The 23375-nt window shown below is 41.5% G+C and overlaps 1 protein-coding gene across 1 annotated transcript in view; it reads left to right on the top strand.

Moving 5' to 3' along the window:
* Positions 1-771: 771 nt before the first annotated feature.
* Positions 772-23375, top strand: part of LOC144531165 (zinc finger SWIM domain-containing protein 6-like) — a 46772-nt gene continuing 24168 nt past the window's right edge. The window contains exon 1 of the mRNA XM_078271140.1: positions 772-1625. Within this exon, the coding sequence (XP_078127266.1) occupies positions 1199-1625 (427 nt within the window). The 5' untranslated portion in view covers positions 772-1198. The remainder of the gene's footprint in view (positions 1626-23375) is intronic.

Raw genomic sequence — 23375 nt, 5'->3', positions numbered from 1 at the left:
TAAACCTCACTTAGTCGTAGCTCGTCTGGGTCTGGCTCCAGGCTACAGAGATGGTGACCCAATATGAACCAGTTGGCAGCCTGCAGATCCTCAGGTGGAGCCCTTCCGGCCGTTCCAAAGTCAAGGCTTGAATCTAAAGGTGACCGTGCTTTTGCCATCAAGGCCTCTCGACTTTGGAACGACCTGCCCGACGAGATAAGGCTCGCAGAACCAGTGAACCCTTTTAAATCACTTCTTCAAATACATTTTTATAGACTCTCTTTCATTTGATATCGTCTCTTTTTATTGTCTCTTATCTTTTTATCTTTTATTGCTATTGATTTTTTTTATTGTATTGTTTATTTTTATCATATTTTCTACTGTCTTCTCACTACTATGTTGAGCGTCTTTTGTCTTGCGTCTTGTTTTTATTTACCCCATTTTGTCTTGCTAATGTTTGGCTGCACTGTTCAGCTCTCTGTTCTTTTATTGACCTCTGGATATCCTGCTTTTGCCTTGCTTTGTCTTTCAAAGCACTTTGTAAAGTCTGTTTTTTAAACATGCTTTATAAAAAAAGTTATTATTGTTATTATTCTGAGTAAATGTACTTAGTACATTCCACCACTGGCGGTATTGCTACTTTTACTTCGGCAAAATACAGTATATGAGTATATGCTCAGTCCATTACTATATTTCACATAATGTGTTTTCTTTAAAGAACGTCACACGAGGGGCGGTGCTGCGTTCACTGTCCCCTCCCCCAAAACCACGAGGCTCCAGTGTTGACAGGCCCGATCACCGCCCCGCAGGCATCGTTCATTCCGGCTTTTCAAGCTCTCCCCCACCAGACAAAGCAGCTCGTCTCTCCGTCTGTAATATCTGCAACACCCACCGGTTTAAACCCACAGCCTGAAAACAGATACGGTCGTTTTTCAACCCCCTTTTTAACGCTTTTCTGGTCTCACAAAGGATTAACGGCCGTGCGGGAATTCCGCCATCCGGTCCTTTTTTTAGCACGGAGCTAACCGGACAGACCCGCCTTCTCTTAATTTGTCAACAAAGGGGTTTGACAAGCTCGGAGAAGCCCTGCCCCCATGTTTCCATAAAAGGATGATTTGGCCATACACGGCCAACAATCAAGCTGTGCATACCTCTTCCCTTCCCCATACCGTTCATATGGTGCGTTGACTTCCTCCGTCGCCGTTAAAGCGGAGCTATCATGGCGGAGCGCGTACAGCAGCCCCCAGCCAAGCGGCTCTGCTGTAGACCGGGGTACAATGCAGCATGTAGGCAAGGCCAGCGGGCCGCGGGGGCGCAATGTGGCGGCTCTGGTGCCACCCAGGGCGAATCGAGCAAAACCCAGAACCCGGAGACTCTCCTGGACATCGCGGCGAGAAAAGTCGCGGAGAAGTGGCCGTTTCAAAGGGTAGAGGAGCGTTTCGAGCGGATCCCGGAGCCCGTTCAGAGACGGATCGTTTACTGGTCTTTCCCCAGGAGCGAACGGGAAATTTGCATGTACTCGTCGTTCAACACCGGCGGAGAGGAGATCGGAAGTAGCGGGGAGAGCAGCGACGAAACGCGGCTGCCTTTCCGACGGGGCATCGCTCTGCTGGAGAGCGGCTGCGTCGACAACGTACTGCAAGTCGGTGAGTGATGTGATGGGACCGGGGGCATTTTGAGTAAAAAATATAACCCTATCTGACAATTAATCACCAAGAAAACAACACCACGACCCATTTAAATGATTTAATGTGTGGATATCGAGTAATATAGATCGATAAAGTGACCGGGTTTGACAACAAAGGGTGAAGCGGTCAGGCGAGAGCCTACAATGGGGCTTTAAATCTACTGTGTGCATGAATGGGAATGTGTGACTGGGGCATTTAAATCCTGTTTTGCTTGGGGGCAGTTTGAATGTGAAATGTAGGGTACAAAAGGCTCAAAATCCTCTAATTGCGTTGAAAATCAAGCTGTGGCTTTAACAAAAGAGGAATCCCCACAATTTCACATTTAAACGCCACCAAACTTCATTGAGAAACTTCCACAGAATAAAGGCTAAACCTGCTGCTGGTTTTTAGAGGCGTTAATAAATTAGGCTAATGTGAGATTCAACCGCGTCGATTTGAGACACAAAAGTAAGATTTTTTTTTTTAAGCTGTTGTGGTTTCAAGTCACGAGACTGACAGGCTGCTTTAGCATCAGAAATCACCTAAAAGTGCTTCATGTAGCCTTCATTTCAGAAATAAATATCGATTTAAAAAGCATTAAAGCTCTTTTTTTAAATCACAATTTCTTGCTAGATGTCTCACATTAGGTACGTTTTGCTGTTCAGAAGCACAGGCTGACCTTTTTAAAATCATTTTTAAATGATTACATAAAAGTATTGAGTAATAAAGGAAGTGCTCAGGGCTGGGTTGATACTGTCAACTGACACACATTACATTTGAATGAGTGTGTCGCACAGTTCAGATGCTTGTTTATGCACGTTGTGTCTTTGTCCGCTTACATATTTCTTTGATCAGCAGACACGCTGTGCAGCTAATACGTGTGAAGCACTAAGTTGGAAAGCAGTCAATATTCAGTCTCACATTGTCGTGATCGAGTGCGTCTCTGGCATGTTATTGCTGGAATGTTTTTAGCAGATTAGCCATTACATAAGTAGATGTGCTCTCTTTCCAAATGGCAACAATGAGAATAGATCAGTTACCATATGTCAGCTTATTTAAAACCCACCGAAAGGAGGTTTTTTTTTTTCTTCCTTTTTCTGCGTGAAACCGGAACAGACACCTGTGTGCTGAACTGACAGCGGCATGTGCATGACAACTTTACTCCTCCCAACAACACAAATCAATGACTCTGTAACATCACATTTAATGTCATTTGGTATTTTTAGTACTATTTTAATATGCTTAGGCCCTCCTTTGAGATTTTAATTACCCAGCACACATGTCAAATGCCCAGCATTCCCATTGTGAGTTTGGCACTTTGTTCCTATTTTCATGTTCATTTGTGTCTTTCAAGCTTCCTGTCGCCTCCAAAAGGAAGGCAAACAAAAGCATCTTTTCACTCCCTTGTTAAGTAGAAGAGATTTGGAAAGGAGGAAGCGTATTGAGCACAACGCTTCTTTTAAAAGGGCCGTGATTCACACCAGTTTGCAGCCAATTGGTTCGGGGTTGTGTCTTTGTGTGTATCTGTAATCGACCACAGAGAGAGAGAGAGAGAGGGAGAGAGAGCTTTGGCTGCGGCAGAAGTGGTGTTGAGTTGAAGGGCTCGTTTTCAGTTTTCCGTCTTATATCATTACATGGATCAGCCTGGGGTCTTTGGTTGTGTCTGTCACCTGTGAGTTCACCAGACTCGGGACATCGTCCCTGAGAGCAGCGAGGACTGTAATCCCATTACTCTGCATGGTTAATTTGTATTGTAATGCAATCTGAACACTTCAGTTGCTGCATGACACGTCCCTCTCCCCCCCCACCACTTTTAAATGCATGTGGGCTTTGTCAAGGGCAGCAGGGAATACACACTCGCATCACACACACACACACACACACACACACACACACACACACACACACACACACACACACACACACACACACACACACACAGCCTCTGTCCTGCCAAAATAAGAGGCCTATATATTCCCAGATATTGAGAAATGTTTCTCTAGAGAAGAAACCAAATCTGGGTTGTTATTCCAGAGAGTGAGGGGGGCTCAATCGGCATGCTTACAAAGAGGACACACACACACACACACACACACACACACACACACACACACACACACACACACACACACACACACACACACACACACACAGAGGGTTTCTTTCTTGGCTGATTGCACCCCAGCCTGGAATTTGCTGGAAAAATAGAGCCAAGAAGTGATAAATAAAGGATGTAATCTCCCCACGTGTGGGCTGTACCACAGGAGGGAGGTTTTCTCACAGCAGACCTGGAGGAAATGAATTGGCACACATTTGCTGTGGACCCCTCATACCCCACAACAAACCCTCAGCACAAAGATAAAGGTAGCCATTTTTTTCTTACAAGAGCAAATACTGCAGCTTCTCAAGTTTAGACTTGAGGGCTACTCTATTCCCCGGTTGGAGCCAATATCATTGCTGGTGGTGATGTTATTGAGCTGCGAGGTGGACTACCAGCACCAAAGAAATAACTGAAGTGTGCTGCTCCTCCAAATACACTCTAGGCTGAAGGCAATTTAATACCAAACAATGATAATAGATCTAGAGCTGAAATAAGTCGACTGTTTTGACAAGCAGTTAATCGTTTCAAACATTTTTTACAGCAAAAATGCCAATAATTTGATCGTTCCAGCTTCTCAAATGTAAGAATTTCCAGCTTTTCTTTGTCTTCATTATAGTAAACTGTTGGTCGGACAAAAAAAAAGAAGCAATTTTAAGACCTCACATTGGGCTCAGGGACCGGTTTTCCTGATGTTTTATAAACCAAACAGTTAATGGAGAAGATAATCCTCAGATTTATCGATAATTAAATAATAATTCAGTGATTGTTTCCGCTTGTTAACATGCACCAACTTAAAAAATCAAACCTTAACAACAGAAAAAATGCAAATACAGTTTCAACCATTGTTGCAGTACAGTACAATAATTTATTCATAACCGGTCATTAATTGTTGCTATCCTTGCCTTCAGCGATTTAATTACCTTAAACATTTCATTGAGTCTCTTATGAAAGTCTCTTGAAAGTAGGAAAGGCAAAGTCATGGCTTTTGCACATAACATGTAAAGACTTTTACTGATGAATGCATAAAATGAGATTGGAAATTGGCTGTTTTTAAAATTAAATTTTCAGCCAATAAAACGTGAAGCGTTGGTCCAAAACAAACTGGATCGTCACTTAACAAAGCTCAGGCAGCTTCTCATTGAGACCAATTTCACATCCTCCATTATCTCTTTTTAAACTCACAGAGGAAGACAAGCTGCTCTGGTGTGAAGTCATTTTGCAGTCGAGTTTCATGCAGAGAAGCAGCTGAGAACATGGAAGCCTTCTGTCTAAATCGGTTTGCACTCAGGGTCAGAAAGCAGAAATATTTCCTGTGTGCAGAAACAGCAGTGTTCTACAACGTGTTGTATGCATTTCTGGATTTATTACAGAAATATATCTAACAAAAATGGCAAACGACTAGGCCTGCAACTAACGATTTTCATTATCGATTAATCTGATGATTGTTTTCTTGATTAATCAATTAATAGTGGTCTATAAAATGTCAGAAAATCGAGAAAGGTGTCCATGCAAAGTCCAAGCTGATGTCTTTTTAATGTCTTCTTTTGTCCAAAACTCAAAGATGTTCAGTTTAATATGATATAGAGCAGGAAACCTCCATATTTAAGAGGCTGAAAACGGCATTTTCTACGATTAATCGATTACCAAAATTAGTTGGCGATTATTTTTTCGACTAATTGTTGCAGCTCTGCAAACAACGGTGTCTGAGGTATAAGGAAATGTCCAGCCATAATACAGCTTCAGCCACCACAAACATAACATGACCCCCCCCCAAATAAACCAACTATTTAACTTTAAAACCTTTCTCGAACCCAGCTGTTTTATAGGGCCTAAGGCAAGACAAGATGTGATTTTAATCACTTAATGTTTGTAATTCCGAACAGGTTTCAGTTCTGATAGGAAACACCGTTGTTCACAAAGCAGTTCAGGTACAGATACAAACATCACTAATTTGGCTAAGAGTCTACGAGAGTTTATGATGCCACTAAATTACAACGTAAAGGACGAAACACCTGGGCTACATGCAAAATAAAAAGGCGAGAGTTGAAATCGAAGGTGTTGTATGCATATCTGCTACGAGATTTGACATGCAGTGGGGTTAAAAAAGGAAGCAACAGCTTGAATAATAAATATAGTTACAATCTATTTCATTCTTTACCAGAGGCTAATAATAATAATAATAATAATAATAATAGAGGAAGTGAGCAGATGTTTCCTGGTACTTTAACTGCGACACTAAAAGCTTTCTAACATGTTCACCATCTTAGTGTAGCTCGTTAGCATGCTGCTAAGTTCCCCAAAACCCAAAGCACAGCTGTGGATGATGGGCGTGCCGTTGTGTGTCAAGGTATTTGGTCACAAAACAAAGTATTGGACCTGACGCTAGAGCTGAGTCATTTGGATTCATCTGCTGGGGAAAATCGAAATCGTAATGGCAATCTATGAGATATTTGAATTTGGATTTAACTAGCGGATCGAGACACATTGTCATCCCAAGAGCCAAAAAAAGATTTTGCTATTCATAATAAGACGTCCTGGATGTTCTCGTCAAGACAAGATTCCAGTGATGTGGTCAATATAAGAGGATTAGCTTCTATTTCATAAACACTCGTTTAAATCCACCCATGTTCCTTTTGTTTGTGGCACTAAAAAGGTTCAACACAATGTAACCTCCGGCCTCGTTGAATCGCTGCCTCTTGGACCTGGGCTGCAACTAACGATTCATTTTCATCATCGATCGATCGACTACTTTCGCGATTAATCGGTTAGTTGTCTGGTCCATAAAATGTCAGACAGTTGTGAAAATGTCGGTCAGTGTTTCCCAAAAGCCCACAGCCCTCGTCTTTTGTCCACAACTCAAAGATATTCATTTTACTGTCACAGATGAGAGAAGAGACTAGAACACATTCACATTTAACAAGCTGACATCAGAGAAATTTGACCTTCTATTCATCAAAAACGACTCAAACCGATTTATCGAAAAAATAGTTGGCGATTATTTATTAGATGACAACTACTCGATTCATCTTTGCAGCTCTAGTTTATTATCAGTAGCGCAAAAGTCAAATGTATACAATGCCCGACATGTAAACAGGGTGACGGTAAGTGTCATAAGTATAAAAACCGGTCTATGGTGAGGTGCAAATCCAAAACAAACACATGCCAAAAAGTAAACAATTAAAGGTGAGGCTCATAAAGAATCAAAAAACCCGTGCACACAATACTAGCAGTGTTGTTCACCCTGGAACACATAAGAAAAGACTCAAACCGATGCAATCGATAATTCAAATAGTTGCTGATTTAATTTAATAGTTGACGACTCTCTCTCTCGTCTCTTGGACGCTGAAGGTTTCATCATGCAACATGACGTGGTCTGTGCTGATACGCACCGGTGCATGTTGAGGTATATGTTTGAGCTGAAGTATAGGCTTCAGATACATGTTAAAGTATAGGCTGCCGTGTTTATGCTTATCCGCACCCGCTTCGTCAAAACAACTTTAAACTGGAGGAGGAGAAGAAAAAAAATCAAGGACGTAAACTAATGTACACTATTACGTTTACCTGAGTAAGGTTGGTTTCTAGCTACGGTGGGAAAACAGGTGCTGTAATATGTTTGTTAGCCGCGTTACCCAGTTATTAGGTCACATTTAAGCTGCTTGCACGCTGCAGGAGGTCAAGTTCATACCTTTTTGGAGGCCCTTTTCTCTGCGTCTGATCTCATGGTAATGTGCTTCCTTCTGCAGTATCATGTCAAAGGTCATTAAAACATCAATGCTGTTGGTATGCAGTGTTTGTTGTTATTGATGGGAAAATGTTAATCCCTCCCTCTTTCATCTTCTTTTTTACCCGCTCAGCAGGAATTAAAGGAACTTAAGATGAAACTAATGGTTATTCTCATTAGCGATTTATCGGGTCAGAAAAATGTTCCTCGTAGTGTCCTAAAAAAGCTCAGGCATATGACATATTTGCTTCTTTTTTTTTTTTTAACCAACAGTCCACAACCCAAAGATATTCACTCTACTTACATGGAAGACAAAGAAAGCCATTCATATATTTATATTTGAGAAATCACAACTTGTAATAATTTTGGGTTAAAAAATGTCATCCAGCTTATTGCTCCAAAGTGTAACTGTTGATTACTTACTTTCTCTGTGATCGGAGAATGAGGTTGGGTTCATCTACCGTTATTTATTCATTTAAAAGAGGGTTCAGGGAGAGATGTCGGGCAAAAGATACTGTGTGAGTTGCCACAATTTGCATCAAAAATGGTTCTCGTTCTTTGAGTCATAACTGCGACGTATCTCCGATGTCCATCCCAAATAAACGTCCATAAATCTGCTTAGAAATCCTTGAAGAAAACACTCCTTATAACTCCAGAACTTGCCTGAGAACCAGCATGTTTTTAAGTTTTCTTCAGTAGCTAAGATATCTGTGATAGTTTTATCTGTACATCCGTGGGTAATCGACACACAGGAACTGCTAAAAGCTCATTTGGCATCATTTTAATTTGCCAAAATGTAAACAAATATAAGTTACAATTGCATCTTTTCACTCTCTTGAAAGTAGAATTGATTTGTTGTAGCCCACCACTAACTAAATTACTCTATGGCAACATAATTGTTCCTGTTTAAAACCCCCAAATTATAGGAGCGGTAGTTTAAAAAGTAAGAGCATGCATTTTCTGTCTGAGAGAGATTTGTGCGTGTCACTGAGGGAGAGTGTGTGTGATTGTTTGCACAACCCTACCAATTAAAACTCAGCTGCCCCTGAAATGGTTATAACAGAGTATACAGTACATCAACATTACTGTCATTTTATACACTGAAGTGCAGAATTTGAGACTCTGTGCTCAAGTCTGTCACAGGCCTGTTGCTTCGCAGACCGAGGGAGTGATATGGACTGATGGAGTCTAGTCTGGATTCGTAGTCTACCAAGTGTCTGTTTCTGTGCTCAGATGTTGGGTTTGGTGCTGCTGGCAGCTCGGCAAACTATCACCACACAGTCAAATCTCACCGGGTCGCTCTGGTGCACTTCTGTCATCACGGGAATGAGACAAAGTCCAGTCGTGACTAGGGCAGCTAACGAGTAATTAAATTTCAGATTAATCCGTCGATTATTTTCTCGATTAGTGGATTGATCTATAGAACTGTGTTCTCCCAAGATGGCGTCCTTGAATCCGTTGTTTTTCTTAGAAATGACTCAAATCGATTATGAAAATAGTTGGCCATTCATTTAATAGTTGACAACTAATGGATTCATCTTTGCCTCTCTAGTCAAAACGTTGCCAGGTCGGCCCCAAAAAGAACCTTGTGGCTTGGTAATCATCCAGTGGGGGCGCAGTGTCCTAAGACTCCGATCCTTAAGTAAAAGAACAAATACCTTTTTAAAGACCTCATATTATGCTCATTTTCAGGTTTATAACTGTATTTAGAGGTTGTACCAGAATCGGTTTACATGGTTTAATTTTCAGAAAACACCATATTTTTGTTGTAGTGCACATTGCTGCAGCTCCTCTTTTCACCCTGTGTGTTGAGCTCTCTGTTTTAGCTACAGAGTGAGACATCGCACTTCTGTTCCATCTTTGTTGGGAGTCGCTCATGCTCAGTACCTAGGTAAGGACTACTAGCCAGTCAGAAGCAGAGTATGAGGGCGTGCCCTGACAGTAGCTAGGTAAGGACTACTAGCCAGTCAGAAGCAGAGTATGAGGGCGTGCCCTGACAGTACCTAGATAAGGACTACTAGCCAGTCAGAAGCAGAGTATGAGGGCGTGCCCTGACAGTAACTACGTAAGGACTACTAGCCAGTCAGAAGCAGAGTATGAGGGCGTGCCATGCTAGCAGCTAGGCGAGCATTATAACGTGTGTTCCAAAGTGACCACGTTTGTCTCTGAAGTAAAGGCTGGACTACAATAGAGCTGTTTGGAGCAGTTTGTGAACAGTGTTTTCTGTTGGAGATGGTAAGTCCCTTTGGGGGGGACTTTGGGCTTTTTCACTTTGTAAACCTATAACATGCACAAAAAAGATATATAACACAATAAAGGAAAGGGGAAAAGCCAAAAAGCATAATATGAGCACTTTAACTAAAAGTGCTTTATTACAAGTAAAAGTTCTCCTACTTAAGTACTAGTATTTTAAACCAAATGTACTTCCAGTATCTGCAGTAAAATGTCTCCAGTGACTGATATCTGACTCTGTGTGACATTATTAGATATTAACATCAATGTTAGAGCAGCATGTTACTGCTGTAGCTGCTCCAGGTGGCGCTACGTTAACTACTTTATATGCAGTTGGATAGTTAGGGCCCCTCCCCAAAGGGTCACCAGATACATTTGAGGGGTCGAAAGATGGTTAATATGAGAGCGAAGAAGAAGACGAAGAAACTCAGTTCTGATACTGTACAGAAATGTATATGTATTTTTTGGACTTTTCTCTCATCTTTGCTTTTTCTGTCAAATACTTTCAAATAAGTTAACTCTTTGGGCCTGGATCTGTTATTTAAATGAAACTAGAAGTTCAGTCTTTTTAGGTGGACCTGAAAACAACTCATAAACATCTGAAACGTGAAGCTCTTTAGCTGCTAAATGCTCCACAGTGTTTACCAGCTAGTCGCTAACTGTGTCTAACTACAGTGTATCTAACTGTTTCTGAAGAGAGTCAGGACCCCCCCCCCCCCGCTTCACATTGTTTTTATAAAAAAATATTGATTATCGCCTCTTCAACTAAAGCTCTGATAATGCGATGCAGTTCATATCTATACACTTGACTGCTTAACTCAGCACACTCTATTGAATTAAACTTGAGATAAGCATATCAAAGCACAATTTGTGTTATCTCTCTCTCACACACACACACACACACACACACACACACACACACACACACACACACACACTAATGCATACATGAGGCCTCAGGCCTTTTTGTGTACATACTGATTACTGCCGTCTCGCTCTCTCATCTGCAAGTTTATGAAGAATCAATGAATCAGCGCACACCTATTGAATGATGCAACGCTTTGTAAGTGTGTTGAGGGAGATACACACACACACACACACACACTCAGCCTTGTAAGTTGTTGATCTGCATTAATGGTGTATGCATGCTTCTGCTCTGCAAGATCAATTTTTATTGGCGCTACATCAGGCGCATAGTTTGCAGCGAAAGCAAAACCTGACACTTTTGAAAAATGGTTTTACAATACACTGACCATACATGTATAAAATTACGGACAGAGGCAGTGGATGTTAATGTCCTACATTACAGAGTAAGTCTTAGTTATCCTGTGGCTGCTGGTTGAAGTTTTGGAGTTCTGCCCAGGTATTTTCCAGGTCAGTGTCAAACACCACGAGGAATGTAGCTAAGTTTTTTTATTTTTTATTTCTGCCTCCACACGGATAGAAGAAGCTTAATAATTGACTTATCCTGTTTAAAACCCGTTTCATTCTTCAGTAGAGAGTAAGACTTTTAAAGAATAAGGCTGGTGTTATTCTATATTTTTCTTTTTGTCAAAAAATGCCATGAAAAGACCAAAACCAACAATGCTTTTGTCCATCCCTCAAAATGACTCTGACTTCTGAAGATGTGAATCTTTAAAAAAAAAAAAAAAAAATCTCACAAAGATATAGTTTGAACTTTTTGAAAGGATAATATCCTAATTCAGATGTTTACGGTAGTTTTAATCAAGCAAACGGGAGCATATAGTGCATTTGTTGCGGGGAGATTTTCAGCCAGTGCAACAGTGTGGCTCATTGATGTGTTTTGGACAACAATGGAGCTCTATGGCACAGAGGAAGAAGATATCAGGCTAATATATGTGAGTAGGATCAATTTATTGTTGTTTTTGGATTTTTCATGGGATTTAGTGTAGTGCTGTCAGTTAAACGTGTCATTAACGGCGTTAACGCAAACCCATTTTAACGGCGTCTATTTTTTTTATCGCGAGATTAACGTTCTTTTTGGCCTAGCAAACTCTGTCGTTATTTTTTCACATGCTGTTGCAACAACTAGTAACGTTAGAAAAACTACACCACCACACCGGATCTAGCTAGACCAGAAACAAAACAACAGGCACGCCGCGCACACTTGTTTGGGCTTGCGATCCGGCCAAAGAGTAGTAGGCTAACGTTACGGTTTGAGCGGATGGCGAGCGCGAGACGCCAAAATGGATGCCAATAAGATTCTGAATGGAAAGTTTACTTTTAAAAAGTTGCCAAATGGTTCCATTGACAAGACCAAAGTGATCTGTGTGTTTTGTCGTTGTGAACTGAGCTATCATCGCAGCACGTCGCAGGCCCCCCCCGTCAAAGCCAGGCGACAAAAGCCCAAAGCAAGCCGATCCACTTTTCCATGTTGATAAGAGCATTAAAATGAGAAAAAATAATGGGACAAAAAGAAATCAAGGGACATTTAGAATGGATAAAAATGTGTAAAAAACCTTTATCCTTTCAAGGTGGTCGGAAGTTATAACTTTCTCCTAATCTCTCGCCACAGCTGTTTGAGACTGGTTTAGCACCCGTTCCACATCCATCCACGTCTCCGTGATCTGTATTCCTCTGCCGTATTCCTTCATCATTAACCTTCAACTCGAGGGAGAGGAGAGGCGACGGAGCAGGGAGTCGGATGGAGGAGGGGAGGGACTAGTTTACCTCCATCTGCTCGATAGATCTCTTTTTGTTCTCATCTCACTTCTTCTTGAACCCTAAATCATTCTGCTGCTAATGTAAACAACTAGGGATGCAACTTACCATTATTTTCACGTTTAATTAATCCACCAATTAATAGTTTATTCTAATAAAATGTCAGAAAATGGTAAAAAAAACAAACAACCATCACCATTTCCTAAAGCCCAAAGTGATGTCTACAGATATCTGGGTTTGTCCAACTAAAAAGTCCCTAAAATCCCCAGACCCAAAATATTCGGGTTAGGAGCTGGAACAATTAGTCGATGATTACATCGATAACAGAAAATCAATCGGCATCGATTTTAAAAAAATCAGTTAATAGTTTGTCATTTTTCAAGCAAAAATGGCAAACATTGACTGACTCAAGTGCCTCAAACGTGAAGATTGGTTTTCTTCTGTCATATATGACGGTAAATGGGATATCTTTAGGTTTTGCACGGTTGGTCGAATAAAACAAGCAATTTGAACACATCATCTTGAGCTGAGAGAAATTATAACAGGCTTTTTTCACTACTTTCATAGACAAATCGTTGATCAAAGTCATCGACTAATTGATTGCCTAATAGTTTCAGCACTAGATACACCTCGCCTCTCAAAGAAAACAGTGGCGTAGTCACTTTTCTTTTGGGAGTTTCAGTTAACCCCACTCTGTCTCAGCAAGTCAAAGCCTGCCGCTGTGCTCGCCTCACGGGAACACCAGGCCTCATGGGAACGCTGGGCCTCACAGGATGGTCTCAGAAGAGGAGCGCCCTTCGGACCTCCGCAGCTCTGCAAACAGAGCACTTTAGTTAATAACAGGCAAAGTGCTTCGAGCATTTCAAACATATTGGCACTGCTCACGATTTTCTCGAGGTCACCCAGCGCCAAACTGCCTTCTTTTTGATTCTCGTGTACTCCCAAAGAGAGGAAATAAAAATAGCAGTGTTTGCTGTGTGGAGCGGTGCAGACTGAATGAGAAGCTTTTGTCTTTGAGCAGGCAGCCTGAGCGTGAATCAGTAGCTGGTTATGAGAAATTCTTACCTTTTTTAATGGGAACTTAAAGGTGTCATCCATTAAAGGCCGTTAGGTTAAAGCTCACAGCCGGAGCATGTTTAATAAAGACTGATGGTCCTTCTTTCTACAACAGTCGAGAACCCTTTTGCAATTATGTAAGCACATAATGTAATCTGAAAACTGCTGCCCTGATTAAAGAAACAATGCAACTGATCTCAGCTGGTATTCTGTCTGGAGTGGAGTGGAATGGAAATGTCTAAGTGACCCCAAACCTCTGACCGGTAGTGTATAAAAAAAAATATATGTCACACATATGATCCCCTTTTAAGTAGATACAGTGAAGTTGTTTGCTTACTTGCACATCCAGCATTTACATAGCAACATGAGTGTCCAATATCTCTCTTTTTGTTGCTCTGTTTTTGGTCTCTACCAGCTCCTGAGAGAAATCTCTGACTCTCCAGCTGCTAAATGCTTCACTATGTTCACCATGTCGTCTCTGTATGTGCTGTATGCTGCTGAGCAGGTAGTGTACAGCAGCATTTTATAGCTTTTATTTTTCTGTGAAAATTGACGCTGTGAGAGTAAACCGTAAACAGTACAATTGTGGGCCGGATAGAAAAACAACGGACTGAATCTCCCTTTCAAAGCTCTGTGAAATACACACAAAATAGCACAATGGGTTCTCCCAAATGTTTAAGGTTGTAAAGGGACGGATGTCTTTGTTAGCGGTGACACAACCCACGATATAAAGGGTTGAAAAGTTTAGACTTGATTGATTCCACGAAACGACTCAAAACAGTTTAATCCTCTTTTGAATGATGGAAAATTGTTTGTATAGTTTATATATTGCCTCACACAAAAACTGGAGAATTAAAACTGAAGTTTGGCTCGAAACACGCATGCCCCCCTCCTGCATGTGAACCGGCTCTGCCAGATAACGCTCCTGCCATCTGCTCTCAGGATCTATACGCCTGTGCTTGTCAGGCCCGGGGAGAGAAATCATCCTAGTGTTTGCTTAAAAAAATGTACTCCGACTGTGTCGCATAATGTTAACCCATTGACTGTGAACCGACACTGTCATCACGGGACCTAAAACCATCCACTTCCTGCAATCTGCATCAGCTTCACTTGGGGATCTCCTGTCTGGTTTCAGTTTATTATTCTTCCGCTTTGCGTGCTACACCCTTTTGCACCCACGTCTGTATCTGTAATAACAAGCAAAAGATCTCGTTCTCCTGGTCCAACTGTAGAGGCAGGCCTTTCCCCAACCTTCAGCATAGCTCCCTGACACATATACGTGTTGCTGCTTTTCGGGCGAGTGCCTCGAAGCTTCGACAGGTACAGCATGTTCAAAATTAGACAGGTAAAACCAGGTTTAAATGTGCATGTTGAAACAATTCGATCGTGTGTCCATTGTCTTTCAGGAAAACTGTTGCACAACTGTTTTGATTATTGATGTGTTTACGTCACTTTTCAAGCAAAAGTCCAAAAGTGTATAATTATAATTAGTGGATCTTGTAAATGCAGCCATTTACCGTTATCTTGTTCCGGCTCCTGTCTTATGTGATAATAAACTGAATATATTTGGGTTTTGGACTGTTGTCAGATGAAACAATTTCACTTTGAGAAATTGGCATGGATTTGATGCTATTTTCTTTTATTTTAGAGGCCATACGACTCCCAAAATCCGAACAAGAAGTCGTTTAAGCTGCAGATTGCAAAATAAACAAAACCAAAAAAACGTTAGCTTCTCTTTAGCCACACCTAACAGCATGTGGCTCTGTGATTGGATGTTTCTTACAAAAAAGAAGTAGTTCACTTCTCCTGTGATGTTTTTATGTCTTGTGCTTTTTTTTTTTTTTAAATTCTTCAAAATCACGATCCAAGCTGTAGAAAAGCTTCAACTGTAGGTCACATGACATTGTCTATTGGAAAAATGAATGGAACCTTTACTTATAATAATAAAAAATGTGCTTACTTTGCAACTCTATTAAACCTCCGTGCCTTTTAAATACCCTCGTCTTTCAAACTCAATGCCCCGGTTGATAACACGGGTTTTCTTGCAAATATTTGAAGTCTCAAGCCTGACAAATGACGACATCCTCAGGGGTTATTTACTCACAGACGTCCTTTCCTCCAGAGCCACAGGAGACTTTATGCAACAGAGTAGTTTTCTCCAAGAAGAGCAAACTAACCTGCGCGTATAAAATCCGTGGAGTGCTCCTTTTTAATGGAGAAAATAATTGGCAGAGGATTCGATAATGAAGATAATCGTTGTTGCAGCCCGTATGGAAATTAGCTTTAATAATCTGTTGCTTTAAAAAAAAAAAAACAGTCACTCTACATGCACACTCGCACACCTCAGAGATGACACAAGCTCCCACAAGCCCTGCAAAACTCATCCGGTATGTTTCTGGGGTTTCAAGTTGAGTCATTGTTTTCATCTGTTAAAGATGAGTAATGTCGGTCAATGTGATGGAAACGGGATGCACTTGAAAAACGTATCGACTCTGGGCTTTAATGCAGTTTACAGCAGGGAGGGCGGTGGTGGTGGTTAAAGGAGGACGATCAGATGAATGTGTGCAGCTGCATGCTGACTTAAAATGAGGGGAGAAGAAAACGCTGCATTCAAAGTCCTACTTATGTAAAAGTATTATCAGCAACATACCGCACTTAAAGTCCATCAAAAGTAAAAGTACTTTGGCTGATACAGTATCTGAGTCTGATTCTGACTTTATTAGATATGAAGCATCAATGTAAGAGCAGCATGTTACAGTTTTAGCTGCTCCAGCTGGAGCTTCTTTTTATTTATTTTCATTTTTTGGACATTTTTAGGCCTTTTATTCAACAGGACAGCTGAAGACATGAAAGGGGAGACAGAGGGGGGTATGACATGCAGCAAAGGGCCGCAGGTCGAAGTCGAACCCGCGCCCACTGCGTCGAGGAGTAAACCTCTATATATGGGCGTCCGCTCTACCAACTGAGCTATCCGGGCGCCCCAGCTGGAGCTTCTTTAACTCCTTTTTATATACAGTAAGATAGGTCAGGAGGTTCCCAATTTCAAAGGGTTGTGGGATGATTAATGGGAGAGAAAGTGTGTGTGTGTGTGTGTGTGTGTGCGTCCGTCCGTCCGTCCGTCCGTCCGTCCCTCCCAGCCGTGGTGATGGAGGATGGAAAGTGACTGCGAGGTGACATGGCAGCTGAACAGGAAGGCAGCTCCAGCTGGTAAATGAGATGCAGCGAGGAAAAAGAGCTGGTTGGTTGCAGGTGCTCGGACAGGAAGAGACGAGATAATGTGTGGCAACAGAAACCAAAACGACACAGAGAAAGAGAGTGCAAATTGATTAGCAGCGATGATTGTTTATCTTGCAGGCCAGTCACTCTGCTTTTCCTAGAACTGTTGAGCAAGCTTTATCATCAGTTTAGCCCAAATAGAAAAGGAGGTTGAGGGTGTGTGATTCTGGTTTGATGCACTGCCATGATATGGCGTGGCCTGCATCCTGTTTTGACAGCGAGGGGCCCCTCCTCCTTCTGTGACGATGTAGGAAAGTATTCTTTCCTCTCACAGACGTTACGCTGACAGTTAAACGGTTTCTCTCACTGGGCTACGGACAAAGACAAGCCCAGACTATGTTGTTGGGCTAGTTGTTCAACACACACACACACACGTGTACAGAAGATACATACATGCTTCATTTGATTTCTCAGTTCTTATAAGCTGCTTTAAACCCACCTGGAGCTGTTGTCATAGCAGCAAGTCCTTAAACAAAAAAAAACCTGCAAGTGCAGACGTATTCAGTCAGCGGATCATGATTAGAGCTGTAGCGATTAATCGATTTTTAAAGTAAATTAATCAGCAATTGTTTTTATAATCGATAAGCACATTTTTAAACACAAAATGCCAAAGATTTTATGATTTAGGCTCCTCAAATGTGAGAATGTGCTGCTACTGCACAGCTGAGAGCTTGTTTTCTTTCTCTGGACATGGAGGTTGGTCGAGTATCGGTTTTGTGGAGAATGAGTCCCATTTTTCTTTTGTACTTTCCAAATTATGGTGATTTAAGAGAGCTAATGTTCCATGAAATTGCTCGACAAAGGTCTGAAATATTCCAGTGTACAGAAGAGCAAACATTGAAATGGCTAGTTTACGTTTGATGTGTTTAAGTTTGCCAACTTTGTCTCAAAGGCCTGGAAAAGAAGTGTTTAATTAATACTGCTTCTGATTTTTCCTGTACAAGATATTAAATGTTTCTGTCAGTGATAACAACGTGTGGTTTGGCCTGAGTCATAATTTACTTCAACGCAACAACATGAAGGAAGTGAACCCTTTTACTTCTCACTTTATAACCTCTATGGTCTCACTTTTTATATATGTATGCATGCAAATGCTGTGTCGGAATATGGAGCTATGAAAATGCACTTACTTACTGGAAAGGGTTACCCAGTCACACCTGTTTTTTTCTAATTCCACAACTGCTGTCTTTTTTTACGGTAGAGGCGTCGTATGGGGCTTTTGCGTGACATTCTTTGGGTCATAAATGTTTCTACAATTTTAAAAAAGAAAAGTGAAAACATTTAGATATCCTAGTTTTTGTGACTAGGTCTGATGATGCTCAGATATGATTTCAATTTTCTACTATCTGCCATCCTCCCTACATGCTGCTTCAACTGCACACACTGTCAGATTACACACACACACACACACACACACACACACACACACACACACACACACACACACACACACTCTCTGGTCTCGAGCTTTCTGTGCTTGTCTCAAGGAAGCAACTTGTGTGATGTGTGTGTGTGTGTGTGTCTCTTGGTTATTTAGTCACAGCGCTGTAGCTTCAGTTTCACACCTTCACATGTAATGGCTTTACAAGATAGAAAGATACAGTAAACAAGTGTGAACACAACATTGACATATCTTCATCCTAAAATTGATATAGCAAACTTTTTTTCTTTTTTACACATCAAGCAGTTACAGTTTAATATTATCGTTTCATTTTGGAGTCGTGTTTGTGTCCACCTGATGAATGTAAGTCTAATATTCTCTCTCCTTTTTGACTCTGTTTTTGGGCTCTACCAACTCCTGAAGGAAATATCTGTCTCTTTAGCAGCTAAATGCTCCGCTATGTTCACCACCAGCTAGTCTCTAACTGTGTCTGTCTGCTGTTTGCTACTGAGCAGGTAGAGTAAAGTGGGTTTGAGTTTGAGGTACTTGTACTTTACTTAAATTGTATGCTATTGTATGCTATTTTATACTTCTACTCTACTCCATTTTTGAGGTAAACATTGTACTTTTTACTCCCCTACCTTTTTATGTCACAGCTTTAGTTAGCCGAGTGGAGGCTATTATCTCAGCAGATAGCGAGTGCTGATCCAGAGGAGGGAAACGGGGACATTAAAGAAAAAACTAAATGCAGAAACAGCTGGAGTTGCACCACCAAAGTTCAGGTTACTCTGAGTTAGCTCCACTCAGAGACCCGACGTCTCCCAATGCATTTGTTCCCACAGAGTTCACAGAGTGTGCTTCTCCCATCGGCCTTTTGTTGGCCTGCCTCACTCATGTGCTGCCTATTCCCACATCGAGTTTTTCCTTTTTCTTCCTAGTTATTTTTGTCAGAATCTATGCTGATGTGATCAAAGACGTGATGTAAATAATTTAGAGGATTGAGAATACTTTCATCTTCTTGTTTTTTTTCATTCAGCTCCTGTAGATGCTATCAAAGGCACTCTAGCACAATATACTGTATAAACTTCAATTAATCGATTGTAGCTATTTAAAGGAACAGTTCAACATTATAGGAAAATGTTGCCTTCTTGCCAAGAGTTAGATAAGACCATTAATACAACTCTTATGTCTGTACAGTAAATATGAAGCTGTAACCAGGAGATCGTTATTAGTTATTAGAAGCTTATTAGCATAAAGACTGGAACAAGTGGGGGAACAGCTAGCCTGACGGGAAGTCACTGCACCCGGCCAAGAAATAATCTGGCACATAATCCCCGTAAAACCATAATTTAACTTTTTTTTTTTTTTTTTTTGCAAACAAGCAAGATATAACGCGCTAGTGAGTTTTAGAGGTGCTGGTCGACAGCCAGGCTATTTGTTTCCAGCCTGTATGCTAAGCTAAGCTAACTGGCTTTCATATTTAAAGTGATGGTTCTGGAGTAATTTCTCCCTAGGCTGCTTTGCACCTTGACCTCGAGCCAAACAACCCCCCATAAGCTTTTCCCCCTTGTTATAACGTTGGTCGAGTTAGCGTTATTAGCTGGTTAGCTTAGTGCAGGCGCTAATGGATCCACGTTTGTATCTCGTTAATTACCCCACTAATAATCCCCGGAATGATACCAAACTTCTACAGTAGTACAACTAGTTTCTGTACTTATAAAACGAGGCATTAGAAAGTTTGTAACTACACCAGAAGTATATTTAAATAACACTTACCTGATGGATACTACTGCGCTATCGCGCGGTAGCAGCCGAGAGGAATATCCATCAGGCAAGCGTTATTTAAATATACTTCTGGTGTAGTTACAAACTTTCTAATGTTGGTCACCCTAGGTGCAAAGCAGCATAGGGTGAAATTACTCCGAACCATCACTTTAATGTACAAACAAGAGATTGGTATTCATCTTCTCATCAAACTCTCTGCAAGAAATGTCAAACTATTCCTTTTAAAGTACGTGATTCAGAGGATGTTCACGTCAGTTGTAGCAAACACGCGCTCGCGATTTAATAAACGACAATCAGATCAACATGTAAGCAAAGACTAAAAGCTTTTTATTAGATTTTATTTGCGCCTTCATGGGATTCCTGTGCTCATTAGCAGCAGCAGCTCTGTGAGGATCTCTGTGGAGGCCGAGCAGTGTCTCTGGAGTGGGAACAAATGCATTTGGAGAGGAGAGGCACTGGCTGGCCCGCTGATGGTCCTCCGAGGCTAAACAAATGACTTTCACCGAGCACATCGGGAACAGACAGCACTCAAACAAATGCTATTAAAAGGGAGGAAAAAACAGGGAGGGAAAACATCCTCTCCTGTCCCTTCTTTAGAAGCTTGCTGTGAAACCTCTGATGGCCGTTATTTATCTTAGCAAAGACTCACTGACGTAAATATGCTGGAGAGATTGCATGTTTGTGAGTCCATGATCCTCCACGGAGGAGCCGTCTCCATCAGGGAGCTGAATGTGAACTGGTGGTTGTTTTCCGAGTTATTAATACTTTTACTTAAGTACAAATTTGAGGTACTTTGGGTTTTTCCATTTGATGTTAACTTCTACTCCACTACATCTTGAAATCTATTTATTTTTGTAATTGATTTGAGTCATTTTGTTTTATTCCAGTTTCTTAAATGTGAATATTTTCTAGTTTCTTCTCTCCTCTGTGACAGTAAACTGAACAAAATACAGTTGTGGACAAAACAAGACATTTGAGGACGTCATCTTGGGCTTTGGGAAACATACTTTTACCATTTTCTGACATTTTATAGACCAAACAACTGATCGATTAATTGAGAAAATAATCGAGAGATTTATTGCAGCCCTCATTTGAAATAGGGCTGGGAAATATATCAATATTATATCAATATCATGATATGAGACTAGATATCGTCTTAGATGTGGGATATCGTAAGTGTTTTTTCAGATATCGAGGTATTTGGTCAAAAATATTGTAAAATGTGATATATCGCCCAGCCCTAAGTTGAAGACACTAAGTTGAGTTGTGGGAAATTATAACAAGCGTTCCTCACTATGTTTAGACATTTTATAGACCCAAAAATCGATGAAATAATCAGGAAAATAATCAGCAGATGAATCGATAATAAATAAATTTATAATACAGTCCTAGACGAGTGAAACATCTCTGAGTGCTTTGGTAGTTGTTTCAGTAATTGATTCATGCTCTGCCACCACTATCTGCTCTGATAAAAGCCACTGAGAGGTGGTTGCGCTGTTAAAAGGCCCATCTTTCTCTCTGCTCTCACCGACAGATCGACTCATTCTTTTGAGTGCCGTGGCTCTTTCCAAAGAGTTTGTAGTTCTCTCCCGGTGCTCGCTACAGGCCAGGCGGGCCGGGGAAATGGAAGCTGTAAGACATCGGCTTCTAGAGGAGTCGTTTTCTTGTCCGAGTGACGAGACCGTTTGCAATGTCTCACATGTTGTAAAGGCTGCCTCTTGTTTTTCTGACAGAGCTGAGGAATTTCAGTCCGCTCGGTCGAGGAGGACTCCTTCCTCCATGTTGTATTTCAGTGCGGTTTGTTATTTCTGCAGATCTGTTTCGAAAGCAGAAGATTGGATCGCAGGAAGAAGCAGATGACTGGCTAAATTACTGTCAAAAATGATTAGTGCCAAGTGTATTTATGGTCACACACACACACACAGACACACAGATATCAGGAGAGCATTGATTAGTATGCTCATACTGTGAGGAGTTTTTGGCGATCGCTTAAGAGGGACACAGATTGACCCAGTTAACTCAAATCCTCATTGACCTCATTTTGAGCTTTCATCTAGGTGCATCTTCCCCCCCCCCACACACACACACACACACACACACTTTAAGCCCCCCCTTTCCATTACCTTGTTAGCTGCTGGCTATGAACCCAGTTGACCGAAGCTTGACATGCTCTGCTGTGCCTAGCTTTGGCTGCTAATGGTTAGCGACTAGTCAGTTGGTTTTCCTCTTTACTCTTTTACATATTTGGTATCAGTTGCCATGGCAGTGGCATGATCCAATCAATGGGCAGACAAATGCTTCAGCCTGATTCTCTTTTTAAAGGGTAACTTTGTTTTGTTTTTTCAACCTTGTTTTACATGAATTTCCCTTTCAGGGCTGTTTCATGTTAAACAAAAAGGATCTTACTCTTTAACAAAAATGTCTGTCTCTGTAGGGATCCTTTCCATAATGTTGTCAGACACTCAGAATAATAATCTGAGCCTATCAGTGGCAAAAACAGCACTTTTAATGTCTTTATTAAATATGTGGTTAGGGGCTGACCGGTTGCAGCGTTCTCGCTCAATAGTGGACCAATTTTTGAAGGTTTTTGTTCACTTAGACACCAATGCATGGGAAACTAGGGTCCAGGTTGAAAAAATATATGAAATTACCCTTAAATGTTGCCTCTGCTAGCAGTACAGAAATCAGTTAGCACTAGCATAGCAGCCACACCACCATAAATGTGTAATAGGAAGCTGATGTGGAACTAGTTGTTTTAAGGACAGATGGTAATCAGCTCACCGTGACTATTGATTGGTTGTTTACTTCTCCTTCCTGCAGCCCCAGAGGCGCCTCTGCATCTCCACGGGTGACCGATTAGGTTCCCCATTGTCACCAGAAGTACACACACAAACCACACCTGGGCTGAGAGGCTCTCACTAAAGGCTGTGTTCACATTCAGGCTGTCGTCAGGCGAAAACGCAGGTCTTCCCATTCATCTTGGAATGGGGGTAGTAGTGCATTTACTCGGGCTGCAGGGGGGGCGAAAAAAAGATCAGACTTGTCAGTCCGTTTTGGGGCCATAGTAAACCGGAAACATCACTGCCTCTATCACTGCTACAAGAAAGTTTGAAAAAACTATGAGGGCAGAAAAGGAAACGCAAGCACTGAACTGCCTGGGAGTTTGTGGAACAGCTGACTGTTTCCTCAGTCCCTCCGTCTCTTTTCTTTCTCTGTGAAATGAAGCTGTAAAATATAAAGTCTACTTGTGCTACATTGGGGGGGTCAAAGAACACAACAGGACGTCACACAAAATCAGTGACACCCCCACCGCCGCACCACCCTGCAGAAAATTGCCGGATTGCTTTTTTTCTGGTCTGAACGGGCTCTCACGCCTGACTGGCCAGCTTTGGAGGCTGAGCTGCCTGAATGGCTGACTGGTGTGTGAAGGAGGGAGGGATGGGGGGTGGGTGGGTGGGTGGCTGGGTCTGGCTCTTGTGTGCTGAGAGCTAAATG

The sequence above is a fragment of the Sander vitreus genome, chromosome 16, assembly GCF_031162955.1.
Source record: "Sander vitreus isolate 19-12246 chromosome 16, sanVit1, whole genome shotgun sequence".
NCBI lineage: Eukaryota > Metazoa > Chordata > Actinopteri > Perciformes > Percidae > Sander > Sander vitreus.
Note: the sequence above shows the minus strand (reverse complement) of the source record. Positions and strands in the feature narration are given on the sequence as shown.